The 15,092-nt window shown below is 47.7% G+C and overlaps 1 protein-coding gene across 1 annotated transcript in view; it reads left to right on the top strand.

Moving 5' to 3' along the window:
* The window catches only part of LOC114850366 (phospholipid-transporting ATPase ABCA1-like), a 93,279-nt gene extending 91,398 nt beyond the window's left edge, over positions 1–1,881 (top strand). The window contains exon 50 of the mRNA XM_029142279.3: positions 856–1,881. Within this exon, the coding sequence (XP_028998112.1) occupies positions 856–990 (135 nt within the window). The 3' untranslated portion in view covers positions 991–1,881. The remainder of the gene's footprint in view (positions 1–855) is intronic.
* Positions 1,882–15,092: the final 13,211 nt, after the last annotated feature.

The following is a 15,092-nucleotide window of genomic DNA, read 5'->3' as shown; positions in this document are numbered from 1 at the left end:
CATTCCCGTCCTGCTGCTCGCTCTGCGACTGAGACGTCTGGACAGCTGTGACATCACACGCGGCCGGAACCTCGCTGCTGTCTGTTTAGTGGAGGACAACACAATGTTCTCTGAACACTTCCACCGCTGCAGAGTCTCAGCAGCTGTTTCACCCGCTCGTCTTCGTGCTGAGCTGCAGTAATAGTTTTCATTGGTTAATTGAAAGCCGGAGCTTCAAGGCCTAAAACAATGGAGCTTTTAACTTGATGATATAAAAGGATGAAGGATGTTGCTTTGTTTGACTTAATTGATTTATTCCCATGTGTATAATAATATTATTTTAAGGACCTCTAGTAAATCACATAATATTCACTCAGCCCAAGAATTGTTTATAGAAATAAAGCTCTTATAATTTTATGTGATCCTGTTTTGTCTTAAAAACCTCAGAGCTGTATTTCTGCACACACAAACACACACACACACACACACCCACACACACGCAGCCCATGCTAAAAGTCAAATAGCCTACATTACAATGTTGTTTACAATGCAGTGAAACACACACAGCTATTTCTAAAAGCCATAGGATTGATTTGTCCTGACGTTAAATGGGCCCCACAGAGCGAAGAATGATTGTTTTATTCTCTTTCTCAGCTGGTCAAAGATGTCAAACTGACATTCACTGTTTGAGCCGAGGCGCTTGCTTAATGCTTCACAGCCCTTGTCTGGCAGCTCATTCACATGCGCCCCGTCGTCCGCCGCGCTATTTCTGTTTGTTTTGGAGACGGAGGCATCGCTTTCCCTCCTCAGCATCGTTTTCCCTCCTCGGCATCATCTCTCTCCTCAGCATCATCTCTCTCCTCGTTGCCTTCGCAGGTGTTCGTGAACTTCGCCAAGGACCAGCACGGAGAGGACGAGACCCAGGCCTACGACAACCCGGTGGACACTTCAGACGAGCTGCCGCTGCAGCTGGTAAAGACCTCAGGACAAACTGCAGCCACTTATCACTGAGTAGAAATCACATGTTTACAAAGTCAAACACACGCTCCAGTGGAATACTGTAAATGATGAACTGTAAATATTTCAAATCTCTCTGGAAGCGGTAGCTCAGGTTGTTTACTCCACGGTCTCAAAGACAAACGCCGCCTGCTGCGACCTTGCGCCGCGATCCGCTGACGGGCAAAGATGATTAATGACCCCGTCGCCCCTGTTTGCATCAGACATCAGAGCTGCAGATGATGCTCGGTGAAAGCCGCCGGAGCGACGCAGCCGTCGCAGGCTGCCAGCTGGAAAACATGTCGCGTCTGCGAGAACGCGGCCGTCGCACCGAGACGCCTTCCGTCTCATCACCGCGCGCTTTATTTGCTACATCACGATGCGGTCACTCAGTTTTTAATCATTGCTGTTGCGGCACTTTGAACAGTTCCTAACGACGCAGCCGGACGCGGCTTCCAGCCAACGAGCCTCAGCTTCACTTAGTTTACTGCCGTTTTAAAATGTATCTGCAGCTGACGTGTCGCTGGAGAAACTGTACAAAGATCCCAAATTCAGCTGCTGAGATGAAACCCTCTCCAGGCCTCATTTAACCCCTTGTTCTCCGGCGCGGCCGACCTCTTGCTGTGTCCGATGTCATCAGGGACGTTTTGACTGACGCGCGCTCCTGCTCGTCTCCGTCCCGAACGCTGAGAGCGTTTACAAACCCCAACCTGCTTTTCTTATGCAAATGAGGCCCCTCTGCACTTATTGGAGAATGTAAACACTCCTCTCTCCGCCGGTTTACTGAGAGCCCCACATCGTTTGAATGCCTCACATTAAGCATCACGCCTGCTGCAGAGAATAATCAGGCCTGTTTGTACTGGATATTGCTTCATGCCAAGACGCTGATTAAACGTTTGCACAACCGGCGATGCCTCTGTGATTGTGTTTGTGTGTTGCTTTGTTTGCCCCCTGACTCCTCTCTCCCCTCGGCCCCGGCCTTCGCTCGGCTGCAGGGTGCTGCTGACTCCCGCCCCGTCGACGGCCTGCGCCGCGGTGAACGCGCCGCTTTATTCCACATTTGCTGAAGTGGCTCCTTCTCAATGGGGAGGAGATATTTTATCTGCCAGACGCCGCAGAATGGATTCACTTTGCTTTTCTAACCACCATCCAGACGCTTCCATCGCTGGCGTTTCTATTTGTTTATCTTTTCCCAGCAAACCCCAGGCTGCAGTGAAACGCTGTGAGGTTAAACCAATCATTTTCTCAATTTAATTTCAATATCACAGAATCTGAGGCTCTTTGGAAGCCGACGGATCATTAAGACGTCTCATTGCTTATGTCACTGAAAACTTTTGCTGTTTGTTCCCTGTTTTGTTTCTCTACTTGAACGGATCCATTTAAGCATGTGCTCTCTTTATGAGCCTAAATTTATTGGTAAATGTTTATGGATTTCTCCATTCGCTCTCACATATTTGTTTGTTTTCTCTTGTAGCAGCAGTCAGACATTTCTTAATGCACAGAAGCATTTGTGTTTACTCTCTTAACACTTCAACCAATACTTCATATTGAATAGTTTAGAAATGAATCCATTTTTATTTGCATTTTAAAGCAAAGCAAATTGAATATTTTTGAGTCTTCAGACGTCTGTTTAACAAATGAAGCCTTTTGTAAATGTCAGTCTTGCCATTATGTTAACAATTTCCCAACAACTTAGGACTCAGCGACACATTGATTTAATTAATTCAAAATGTTTCTATAATGGAATGAGTTGCAGCCAAAGTTTATTACTTTTTATGCAGCTCATTTCACATCAATTAATATCAAATTATTCTTCTGTTCAGGAAGATGGAAAACCATGAGTGAATTCATGGTCATTGCTCACATCAGTACCTGAGTCCGGAGTAAACATTTAGTAATGAATTTTGTTTTAAATTGTGTAAAGTGATTATCCACCTTTTGTTTCACTCCTTCAGGATCACTCACGTTTCCATTGACGTTTAGTGAAACAGCTGGAGTCACATAATCCTTTTCTTTAGCTTGAGTATCTGGACTTGATGTTCGTCTCTCTTTCTGTGTCCTGGCGTTTCTTATTTTTGCTTTATTCACTAGAACACTGAGCTCTGGGCCGCTGCCAGAGGCAATCAGTCAGGTGGGAACTTCAGAGGAAGTAAAACTCCAGTCTTAAGGTAAGATTACTTGTCGCACTCCAGCACTTTTCCCCGGCAGCTGCTCGTCCCTGTGTAACACATGGGAGGTTTATGAGCAGAGGCTGCACCACAGATCCAGAGTCAGTGCGTCGGGCTGCGATGTTAATGTGTTGGAGCCATTGATTGTCTCCCTGCAGCGGTTCTCAGTATAAATATCTATATTTAAAGATGCAGAGCGAGACCCAGCCATCGAAAGCGCTCCATTAAATGTTTATTTGTTCGTCTCCCCTCTGATATAATGGAGTGTGAAAAAGTACAGGTAGCAACAACAGGTACCGATAGTTGAAAAGCGTTTTCATTTCCATAGAAAACGGCTTCTATTGGTGGAGTCGCGCTTTTAAAAGCATCTCTAGCAGCGCTCGCTAATTTCGTGTAGTTGTTCGCAAACAAACGCTCGGTTCCGCTAGCGCTGCCTCGCCGGCGCCGCGGCCCACGCCGTGCGTGCGTGCACGCGGGGCGCCTTCCCGCGACTTGACGCTTTGCCAATCTCGGTGTCAAGTACAAGACGAGCATAAAAGGCGTTGTCGGTGGGAATGGGAAGATTACAGGAGTTAGAGGAGCCTCAATGATCTGCTCGACGGGCGAGCGTCACACAAAGGCCCTGCCGTCCTTTCAGGCTGTAATCACCCTGCGCACTCGGCTTCAAGCTTTCTGCTGTAGTCGCCCCAGAATAGATGTAATTGGTACCATGTTTGTGTCTCCAGCCCAACTGCTGCAGACGCACAGGATGTGTGCGCGCTTGTTTCACGCTGCAGCTGCTTATGTTGACTCAACTGTGGATAATCATCACTGGAGCAAAGTCATGACTGGAATTTAAGTATTAGATTGTTTCTAATATATATTTAGTATAACCCTATGAATAGGACAGGTTGTACAGCAAATTAGTTATTTCTGTTTGTCAATCAGGTCATCAGCTGCTTCACCAGCGTCGGCATGAGCGCCTTTGCTAACATCTGCCCAAACGCGGTTCCTCAGACATGTTCCTCTGCGGAACAACACGTCATCTCTGCAGTGCAAGTGCACAGGTTTAGTTCAGTGCAGAGGTTTCTGCAGACATCAAACAGCATGTGTCCTACAAAGGAAGTGATGTCTGCAGAGGCAGGTGCCGCTCACGTCCTCCAATCAGCTGCTCCGTGTCCTTGTTTCACTCCTGTTAGTCTAAAATTCCTATTCCACACTGGGTAAAATGCCATTTGTTATAATTATTTGTACTTCATATATTATTACTGATTCAAAATGTGAAACAAAGTCCTGTGGACTGTTCTAAGCACCATGTGCTCCAGAACCTAAAGCTGTTCCACATAAAAGGGAGAAGTTGACATTTGGAAATTTTTTCCCCAAATCTGGGTGTTTGAAAAGTTGCCCTTTAAAGTCTTTGTTGTGCTCAGGAAGCTATATTGAAACCTAATTATGATTCTGTGATTCTGATTTGCTTTTTTACCTACTGTGTTTCTGCACACACAGAATAGCTGTCTCACACATAAGTTAGTGTGTGATGCTCTGAATCTGGATCATTGTGGTTCCTGTATTGTAGCAGCCTAGCAGTAGTGGCCGTGGTGCGTGTGTGTGTGCGTGTGTGTGCGTGTGTGTGTGTGTGTGTGTGTGTGTGTGTGTGTACGTACATCGGCCATTAATGAACGTCAGCACTTTCTCGCAGACAAAAGAAAGGAATAAGTGTTGCATTGATTTTGGATGCTGCACTATGCATTTTATCTTTGCGGCTACGCTGGTTTTGCATTTGTGCGAGTGCGGACCCCAGCGTGAGACCCCGTCTGCAGCTGCTGTGAAATATGAAGCTTTTGTTTGTGCCGTCTCGAGGTAAAGCGCCTCCTGTCCTCGTTGGTTTAATTGCTTTTGTTGACGTTTTTATGTGCGCACGCTGAGCTCTCCATCTTGTCCGCTGGTTTGATTTAAAGGATGGAAATGCTTTAATTTCTTTCCTCTTTCCTTCAGGATTTCACATAAGAGCTACTAAATCACTCCCCCCCTCTGTATTATATGGGAGCCATTAATTTGAGTGCGTGTCTGATGTTTCTTGTTATTTCTCTAATGTCTGAGCCTCGTCTGACACGTTGTAGATGCAGCGGCGCTCACACGTCACTGATGTGTGTAATGCGCTGCTTGGGAGCATTTCCAGCAGGTTTGCAGTTTTATTTTGTGGACTGTCGGCGGCTGAATGACCCCTGTGACAGCTGGTGGGCTGTGATGACACATCCTGCGACGGGGCCAGGTCTAATCGAACGTTTAACAAGGCGGAGCCGCGTCAGCAACAGCTGTGATGACCAGTAATTGTTGCACCTTTAGTGCGGGGCTATTAAAGCTCCATTCGCTCCTGTGTGGGGCTCCACGCTGAGACCTGATGTCCGGACCTCCATCCTCCTTTGATTGGTCTTCATTTAGGGTCTCCAGCAGCGATGAATGCTCCGGCGCCGCTGTGCACCCTCAGACATTTCTCAGCGAACCTCCTCCCGCCCGCCGTCTCCAAAGCGCCGCCGCTTCTTTGTGGAGGGGGGGTTTCGCTGTCGAGGCAGCGTCAGGAGTGAAGCGTCTGAGGCGCTGACTGATTATGGCTGCTTTAATAATTTAGTTTTCCTTAAGTCACCTTTGCAATCAGCAGTGGATTACTCTCCTTCCTAATTCATTACATGGTGTCACTTTTAGACCTGCATGGCTTATAAAAATTGCAACTGTCTTTTTTTGGACGAGGTTGATTATTAGAGACAATTATTTCAGCAGAAAATTAATCATGCAAAGACACCTTGAGGACAAACCTGCCAGCAAAGCTCTAGTTCTTCCATGATTCAATTACTGCATCAAGTACTACAAAACTAAATTTATTTCAAAACACAAACATCAAGGGTATTTTATTTATTATTATTATTATTATTATTATTATTATTATTATTATTATTATTATTATTATTATTATTATTATTATTATTATTATTATTATTATTATTATTATTATTATTATTAGTATTATTATTATTATTATTATTATTATTATTATTATTTACCATCATCCTCAAATGTTGTTCAGTTTTTCTTTATAAGAGTTGTTGAGTCGTTTAGGAAACTTTTGTGAGCAGCTACCAGATGTAATCATAAAACTGACAGAGAAACCAACTGTTTCTAGGTGTTTGATTTACTTTGTTGGAGAAAGACTGGATTTAAACATAATCCCTTCCAGCTCTTAATCAAACTAAACAAAATGCAGTGGATAGTGTTTTGCCTGAACATCCATTCCAGGTTTATTTACTTATGACACAGCATATTCTCACATTAATTGACTCACTGGCCAGTAGCAGCCTGTCCTGTCGATGCATCTGAATGGGTCGGAACCCATCCTCTTCTGTTGCACATTGGACCTTTTTGTATTGAAGTGACTGTTGCTATTGCAGTGTCCAAGCCAGAACACACATTCTTCTTTCATATTTTGAGCTTTTGGATGCGTCTTCTGACAGATGCAGCCGTTGCTTTTTCCCTCCCAGAATCCTCCTCTGTCATCAATCTGGATGCGATCTACCATGTTGTCCATTAAGGAGCGTCTCCAAGCCTCAGCTTTTGTTGGTGAATTCGTATGGAAGCTTGTCAGGGAAGCGATGAACTCGGTTGAAAGGACGCCAGTGATCTGGTTGACAGCAGACACGAGGAGCCGCTCTCGCCGCTTTAAAACCACAGTGTCTAAAAGGTAGTGAAGAGGCTCGCTTTGCCGGCGCGGCTGCTGCAGGAGGGGACGGGGAGCGAGGGGGGGAAACAAACCTGACGGAGAGTTCACGGCCCAGACGCTCTCGCGCCCGGCTGTTCCTCCTCGCTCGCCTCCCGGCGCTTTCCAATCTGCTTTGCAGCCGGCGCTTGCTGCACCGCTCCCAGTGTTTATCTGACATCACGGAGGGTTCCGTCTTCCCCCGCTCCGCTGACAGGACCACGGAACCACGCGGCTCCCAGCATGCTTTGCCCTCAGCACGTCACCTACCTGGCCTGGCACACGCTCGGCCTCGGAGACCGCCTCATTATTCACTTTGACAGGGTTTTATGACCCAGCAGCTCTGCCCGGACTTGTTCTGGGAGCCCGAGCAGATGCTTAAATCTGTAGCTATGACACTGTTATCAAACTGCATGTGGCTGCGGAAGCATAAACTTCCAGGGCAAATAAAGGGTGTGATGTGTGCTCATTGGCGTCACGGGCAGTGGGTTTTACGTCGCCGGTAGTCAGAGGGAGAAATAACAGTTGGATTTTCACTTACATTGCTATGCAGTGCAGGGTTAGGGGTTAAAAAGAATGCCAGGAACGAGCCCATTAATGCATCACACACATCTGCCTGCAGGTGCATACTGATCAGCAGAGCACAGAGTGATTCACCCGGGCTTTTATTTGCAGGGAGCCATTCACCGCTGCTCTTGAAGGACAACCTTGCCGTACCTTTAGTCTTGAGCCTAGTCGCCAAAGAATGCTGCATCACAAGCCCTAAATTTTACAAAGCCCAGGTTATATATACAGTATGTGTGTGTGTGTGTACAGTCATTTCTTGATCCCTTAAATCAAATGAGATTTGACCTTAGCGTCTTCCGAATACAAAGTAGGCAGGACAGAGGGCCCCTCTTTAAAGCCACATCTGAATGGGGTGCCACAGCTCGGAAACTAACAGTATCAGCACCCTGCACTCGCTCAGATAAGCGCAGTCGGCTAAAAAAGAAAGCGATACATATGTTTACCATCACCGTACTTCGCTGCATCAGGGGAAAAAAAATGTTAAGGACACGGATAATGGCTGACCTTCAAAATGCTGCAGCAGCTCCACAAAGTCCTCAAATGTGTTTTTTGTTTCTTTGCGAGATCACTACATTAAAAATCTGACACAATTCCAACTTCCCGTTGCCGTGGAAATGTTTTACCGTGAATCAGAAGAGCAACATGCGGCTGAAAGAGAGAGCGCAGCAATAAGCTTCACCTTGGATGTTCACAGAGGGCGTTGTTTGCACAAATAATGTCTCTGTGCTTTTCTTCCTGTGCTTTAAGAGGTAAAAACAGAAATTATGGGCTATGGTGATAAATGCCTCGCTGTTCTCCAGTAAGTGTGGCTTTTTTCCGCAATACAAACATTTATCTAGTGAGCAAATTAAAGAGCGTGCGCTGTCACATGATGCAGTGGTTCCTACCCACAATTACTGCAAATGCATTGCGTGTGTTCCCCATACACACGATTCAAGTATGTTTTTAAATACCTTGACTCGAGGTTTGTTCATGGAGCAGACAGAGCTCCTCACGCGTGTCCGGAGCCAGTTAAAGGCCAGAGCCATCGATCTGCAGGCGCTCGGCAGCTCCCGTCAGAGAGGACGCCTCGGCTGCAGCTCTGGTGCAAAGCCCGAGTCAAACGTCCCGGTGAAAATCCGGGACCGGGAGAATCGGCCGCGTCCGCTCCAGCAGGTGGACCCGGTTTCAGAACATCTGTCATCAGTTCATAATCACATCGCCAGTGACGCCGTCCGCTCCCTGAGCGTGGATCTCCCCTGTCTTCACCGCCTCGAGCAGTGTCGCCGCATCAGAAGCCCTTAAGGAAACCGGAGCGCTGAGCAAAGGCGCTCTGCTTGAGTGACTGACGTGAGCTTTGTGCCCAGAATCTCTGCATCAGTGTCGAGCTTAACAAGCTTTTTGTTCTCGACACCTGGTGCAGCTGTGACAGCACATTTCTGTCTACATGAGTGAACATCTAATGGTGACGTCTGATATCTTCTTATGTACCTCTCCAGCTGCTTTAGTGCTTTAAAGTGGTGAGTTGATCACCTACAATAACCCAAAAATAGCTGAAATAAGGAAAGATGGAATTAGCAGCGCGCTGCTTCGAGTTATCTCCAGTAATTGATTGCATTTCAGAGCTGGGTAATTCCTTATCAAGCAGAACCACGCTTTGGAGTGCTACAACCTGTGCATGTTCTTATCTCACGCTGGCTGTTAGGCGGCTAATCAGACCACGTCACCTCAAACTCCGGGCTCTGCAACACGTGCCCTTGTGCCTTTCAGACTGTTTGTGTTTGCAGCAGATTTGATTAGCGTGCTCCAGTTTCCCACCTGATGTGGGCTGACGGCGGAGAGGAGGCGGCGACGCTCCCCTGCACGTAGTCATCTCTGAGGACAGGGCCGGCGGAAGAGGGAGGCGGCACGCCGCGCTCGAAGCGCGCTCTAAAAATAAACCGCCGCGGCATCACGAGGTGCATTCAGCAGTAATGACACCTGTCTTTGTGTAAAGCAGTTAAACCCACGTGTGCTGCCGCTAATGAGCAGCTACTCGTACACTAAATACCTTCCCTTATTTGCTTAAATTCAATCAGCACAGTTTGCAGCTAATGTGAAATCAGACTCTCTAAAAACAGCTGAAGCGTGGATTTTCATTCCATCCCAACGAGAAGCGACTGCAGATGAATCAGCTCATGAGACGATGCATGTAGATGGAAAATCTGTTAATGAAGAAGATAATAAAAAGAGTAAACAAGTGTTGGTCAGTTTCTGTTGGTGCCAATACGTCAGGCACAGTCTGTGATGGAAGCGATACCGTTCTTAAATCCATCTAACAGGTAAAACATTGCAGGGAAATCACATTTCCTGCTGTGTCTTTCAAAATAGCAGGACTAATACAGAAAAGGTTTTACACGTGATGAAAATTAAATACAAAGACTGGATGGAAGCAAGCGTGTGGGATGATAACACTCACCACATTGTTGGGTATTTTTTATTTCACTCCCCTCTAAAGCACCTTAGAAGCCACATATCCCTTAAAAAGAGCCAGATAAGCATCATTATGTGAAAATGAAAAACATGAATTATATTCTGGCAAACTATTTAAAATCACACTTCTTCGGTTTTAAGAGGACAACAAGCTTCTGGTTGAAGCAGGAAATGCTCAGCTTCTATTCTCGGGCGACCTTTTTGCCTTTCTGACGGAATCACTGGACCTTCAGTCGGTTTGTTTTCGAGTGATTGACACTTCCAGGAGTGAAAGGTTGTAGGTCCACTGTCACTCCCGTCGCCCCGGGGGGACTCGCGTGTCGCTGCCTGGGCTCCGCCTGGTCCTCGTTCCCCCGCTGCTGCCGGACAGAAGGGGACATCTGGGGTGACTTTCCCAAGCAGATGCGACGAGTCCATTACGACTGCCCCCCAGCTCTGCAGCCATATTTCCTCCGTCAGAATAACCACAGCAATGAGATTCAAAGGGAGGTGAGCGAGAGCCCGGCCTCGTCGCCGGCGCAATCTGCCTCCGGAGGCGGCAGCGCAGGCGGCGCCACATAATGAGGGTCGTTAATGTGTCGGTGCCGCGTGTGATTGACAGGTGGCGGTCCGCGCTGACTGGCAGGCCCATCCACAATCAAAGCCATATAGATGATGGTGTCACGGCCGCCCGGGCAGGTTTATATGATGACGTGCCGGTGACAATGTCAAAGCTTTTACCTGGCGTGACCGCGCCGTCCCAGCGAAGCGCTGGTGAAATTGTTTGGGTTTTCTATAAAAGTTTAAGAAGCTTTCCTGCCCTCTCTGCGCTTGAATATTATTGATGCCATTTTAGTCTTGTCTGCTCTGCTTGGTTTGAAGCACTGTCATGGCTCGATATGATTATATTAGGCCCTTTTCCAGGCGAGGCAGAAGGAGAGGGAGGAGGCTGAGACCTAGAAGCACAGCACTCCTTCAGGGAACTAAAAAACGCTTCCTGGTCCCAACAATCATGAAGATAAATGGCACATTTGGCCTCTTTCTGAACTACACCTTTGCTAATTGGCTGCCTGACAGCGGCCTGTGCATTATGTAGGAGCGAGCTACATTAGTAAACAGATGGAGTTATGCAGCATGAATAGTGCATGGTAACTGTTAAATAAACCTCAAAGCACAAAACCTCAACAGCGTTGCAATCTCATAGATATTATTTAATTAAGGAATTTATTAGACATTTTAAATGTTTTTTTTTTGCTTTATCATACCTGAGAAAAACGCCACTAAACAGTTTCTCTATATTTCAGCATTTCCAATAAGGAAAAAGAAGCAATAATTCATAATTCATGAAGAGGCTGAAATATGTCCTTGCGCGTTCGGTCTGGACTTATAGGACAAGCGTTCGCGTTCAGAGACTGGTGGTGCCGGAATGAACTCGGAAAAGTTTTCTGCTGCTAAAAGTCAGGTGAAAGTTCCCGGCTGGTCCGGGTCCGGGCCCCTGCTGAGCCCCTGGGAGGCCTCTGGACGTTCCTCCGGCTCAAAACCCTGCATTAAAATGTCATACCTATCATCGGACGCTTGTATTTCCTGCTTTCAGCAAAGCGGGCGGTAATAATTTTGCACAAGCATTTAGCTTTGCTGTTTATTAGTGCTGCAAATCAATGCCTCCGCTGCTGCACCTGAACTTATTAGACTGTGTCTGTTACGACGAGCAACAGGCTGATGTTTTAAAATGTTTACAGACGTAGATAAAATGATTGAGCTGTAATAAATCATATTACTCTGAGTCGTATATGGGAAAACAAATAGAGGCTTTGATGATCGTACGCAAGCAGATTAATGCTTCTTCTTGTCGACAAGCAGGAAAATGGAAAAGCTCGTAAAACATAAAAAGCCGGGTGAAATCAATAGCACCACAAACAGCGCTGCGTCTGGATTTATGGTTTTCAGACGTTTCAGCCTGGCAGCAACTTTTCTGAAGTTTCACGGTGTTTAGCTTAGTTTGGCGTGTTGTGAAAGAACTTGAAGTGCTTTCAGGGAGAGACCAAACACTGTCATTACGTTGCTGTTGACGGATTATGTTGCTATATTCATTACTGTGGCTCTGTACTTTAAAGCACTGTCTTTTTAAGTAGCTTCAGGTTTTTTTTAAATTTGTGTAGAGACGCTAAAACAGATGCACATACTGTGTTCATGCAGGAATCAGGTTGCTGGCTCCCTCCTGTTGGTTGTCTTGCTAGGCTAAGATAAGCTACTGTAAGCTAAGCTAAGCTAGGCTACCTCATTGCTGCATGCAGCATTTCTTGCTCTTCAGAGCCACCAGGCTTTTCCTAACTTAGCTCGAAGGCGCCTCCATCCAGGTGAGCAGCCGTGGACTCTCAAATGAATATCATTGACCGCGGAGCATCAGCAGAAGTGGCTTATTGAGATGTGCAGGGCCCGGTTGAGTTGTGAAGCCCACATCGCAGCATGCGGGTCGAAGGCCACATGATTGACATTTCCACAGACCTCTAGAGCCACAGCCAGAGCCTAAAAGCTGCCGGATTTCCAGCGGTGTGAGCGGCCCCCTCGCATGCCCATCAATGCCGAGGCTGCGTGTGTTCCTCCCACATTAGGCGTCTCCTGCTGGCACAGAGACATTAACAAGGCAGGTTGTGGCCTGTCCTCTGCTCTCCGGCGCCTGAGTTTTTTTCCTGTTGACTGTTTACCGTGGCCTCCGTGCGCTTCCCGGGCCGAGGTGAGGAGTGTGGCACCGCTGCTTCCAGCTTCCTGCCCGGAAGCAGGCTGCTTTCTGCTGCGATGCTTTCAAAACTGCGTTGCCATGGCCAAATTGATCCCCCTCTCTGATTGGTTACAGCTCAGCCACACTGGAGCTGCAGACCCCGCCCCCGCAGAAGTCAACCTGATGCTCAGAGTCTTTTTGTTTTTCTCTTTTTGTCAGGCAGCCTATGGGGAAATTAACTGATGAGTTCATGCTGGCAGCGGGGTTGCTATAGAAACTTCACATATAAGGCTGGAGTTTGTCACCAGAGGAAATAAAACAAGAGCAAGAGGAGGTGGCGGTGGCGGTGTTGAAGGCTCACTGGAGGGGTATCAAAGGTGGAGTCATTTGCAACACAACATTAATGCCATGTTTTATTTCCTCTCTATCGCTGCAAGATCCCACTGAAAGCCTCACGTCGGGCCACGGGCCGGGCTGAGGCACCTGTGGGGGAGGTTTTCTTTATGCTCCAGCGCTGTAAGCCATAAACACTAAGGGAGACGCCGTATTTTTGCTCCTGATACGACATTATGAACAGAGTTGGACAATAACTTACACTTATTACCCATCCGCAGGACTGTCAGTGCCGTCTGAGCATATCTCACATCATCTCTTTGGACGCCGCTCGGCGCCGGGGCCCGTCGCGTGTTCTGTTAGTGGCCCCTAGTGGCTCAGCCGGGCCATGAGCTCTGCAGCGCGACGGGTGCGGATGTGCGTCACCTCCGCTCAGCGCGCGGCCGTTGAAGTTATTTGACATGATGTATAATCTGTTACCTGTGAAGCTAATGGAATAAAACCTTTATTCTGCGGGGGGAAAGTTTACAGCCACATAATCAATACGTCAAAGTTTATATTCGGCCTCTTAATGTAGTTTATACTGCAGGTAGCGCTGCTGTGATTTAGCAGGACACACTGTATATACTGTACACGCCAACAAAGCAGAATAGCTCCATCAGGACAGATTGTTCTCCACCCAGCAGCCGCGCTTAAATCCTTCATTACGGTGATTGAAAATAAGCGCTCTCTCACCTCTAATGGAGTGAGCAAAACAAAATTGGGCTTCCACTTAACAGCCTTTAAAGACGTTACTTATATTCTTTTATAAAAATCTATTTCCAGATTAGGAGCGCTCGAGAAGGGACGCACCTGCGGAGAAGGGAGATTAACAGTGATTAAATGGTGGGATTCATTAACAGCTGCAACAGTTGTGCAGGCTCGGGCCGTGATTGATGAGCCCGTCCTGGTTTCAGCCTGCGTGACACATGAGATGAACGCCGGTGCCGCTCGGGGCTCCGACGTCCCCCATCCTTCACCCCCCCCCCCGCTCTTGATCTGTCTCTGTCTGCCTCTGACTTTCAGAGGGCTGAGCATCATCATGCTGAGCCAGACCTGCTCGTCTCTATCAGGCACCAGTGCCCCCTGGAAACAAACACAAAAAGAGGGGAGGCTGTTTATTTTTAACATCCCGCCCTCGTCTCCCCCTCCGCTCACGCAGCCATTGGCTGCAGGAGACGCACCTTCAAAGCCGGATGCCTGCCCTGCTGTGTCACCGCGGTGTAAACAAAGCGAACAGACGCAGCCCAACTCTCTCCACCTCCGTTTGTAGCCACCGGTGGCGGAGCCGTGACGCTCCCTCAGAATAAACCGGGAGAGAAGAAGAACAGAGCGAGAGAGAGATGCAAAGTTGGAATGTCACCTTCTGCTCTTTGGCATCTCCGCTGGGGGGCACGGGGAGGGCAAGCTGGCGCTGTGGGGGGGGCTCTGAACCTTAGCCCCGGGACAGATGGCGGGTTCGGACCCTTGGACCCGCTAATGAGCAGGTTTTGCCAAGTGCTGTAGGTCACGGGGACATGGGTCGGGTCTCTCCATCAAAGCCGCGATCCTTCGTGCCAATGAGGTGAGGCCACACCCCTCTGCTCATCGTCGCTAGCGACGGGGCGTGAAACGCTGGGTTCACAAAGAGGTGGAAGAATAGCGAGCGTGGCCTGAAGTGGTGGACGCCGGTCCATCGACTTGAGACCCACAGCTCTGCACGTCCACAGTGCGTTTTCTGGGAGGCAGATCGTGGCAGCAGCTCCGGTTCCTTGTTGTCTCCTGCCCTCTGCTTCACAGACCCATCGGTCCTGGCTCTGTCTGACCACAGGTAACACAAAGTTTTTGGACTGAAGCTGTTGTTGGTCTGTTTACGAGCATCAGGGAACCAGGGCGGCTTGAACTCTGACCCTCTGTGCTACTGTTGCTGCACTTGCTGTTGCTTTTTCACGGGTTTGAAATAACCTTAACTTGAAACTAACCCACTGAAACTTGTTTTTTTTACTTACTGTACCCACATTTGTGTGACAGTCATCACAGTGGCATCAACTTCAGACTGTGCTCATGCTGATGTTAGATATTCAACAGGTTGCAAAGCTACATTCATTTAATATATATAATTGTTATTTCTTAAAACAAATTGTGAATGTAACTG

Source organism: Betta splendens, chromosome 2 (genome assembly GCF_900634795.4).
Source record: "Betta splendens chromosome 2, fBetSpl5.4, whole genome shotgun sequence".
Classification (NCBI taxonomy): Eukaryota; Metazoa; Chordata; class Actinopteri; order Anabantiformes; family Osphronemidae; genus Betta; species Betta splendens.
Note: the sequence above shows the minus strand (reverse complement) of the source record. Positions and strands in the feature narration are given on the sequence as shown.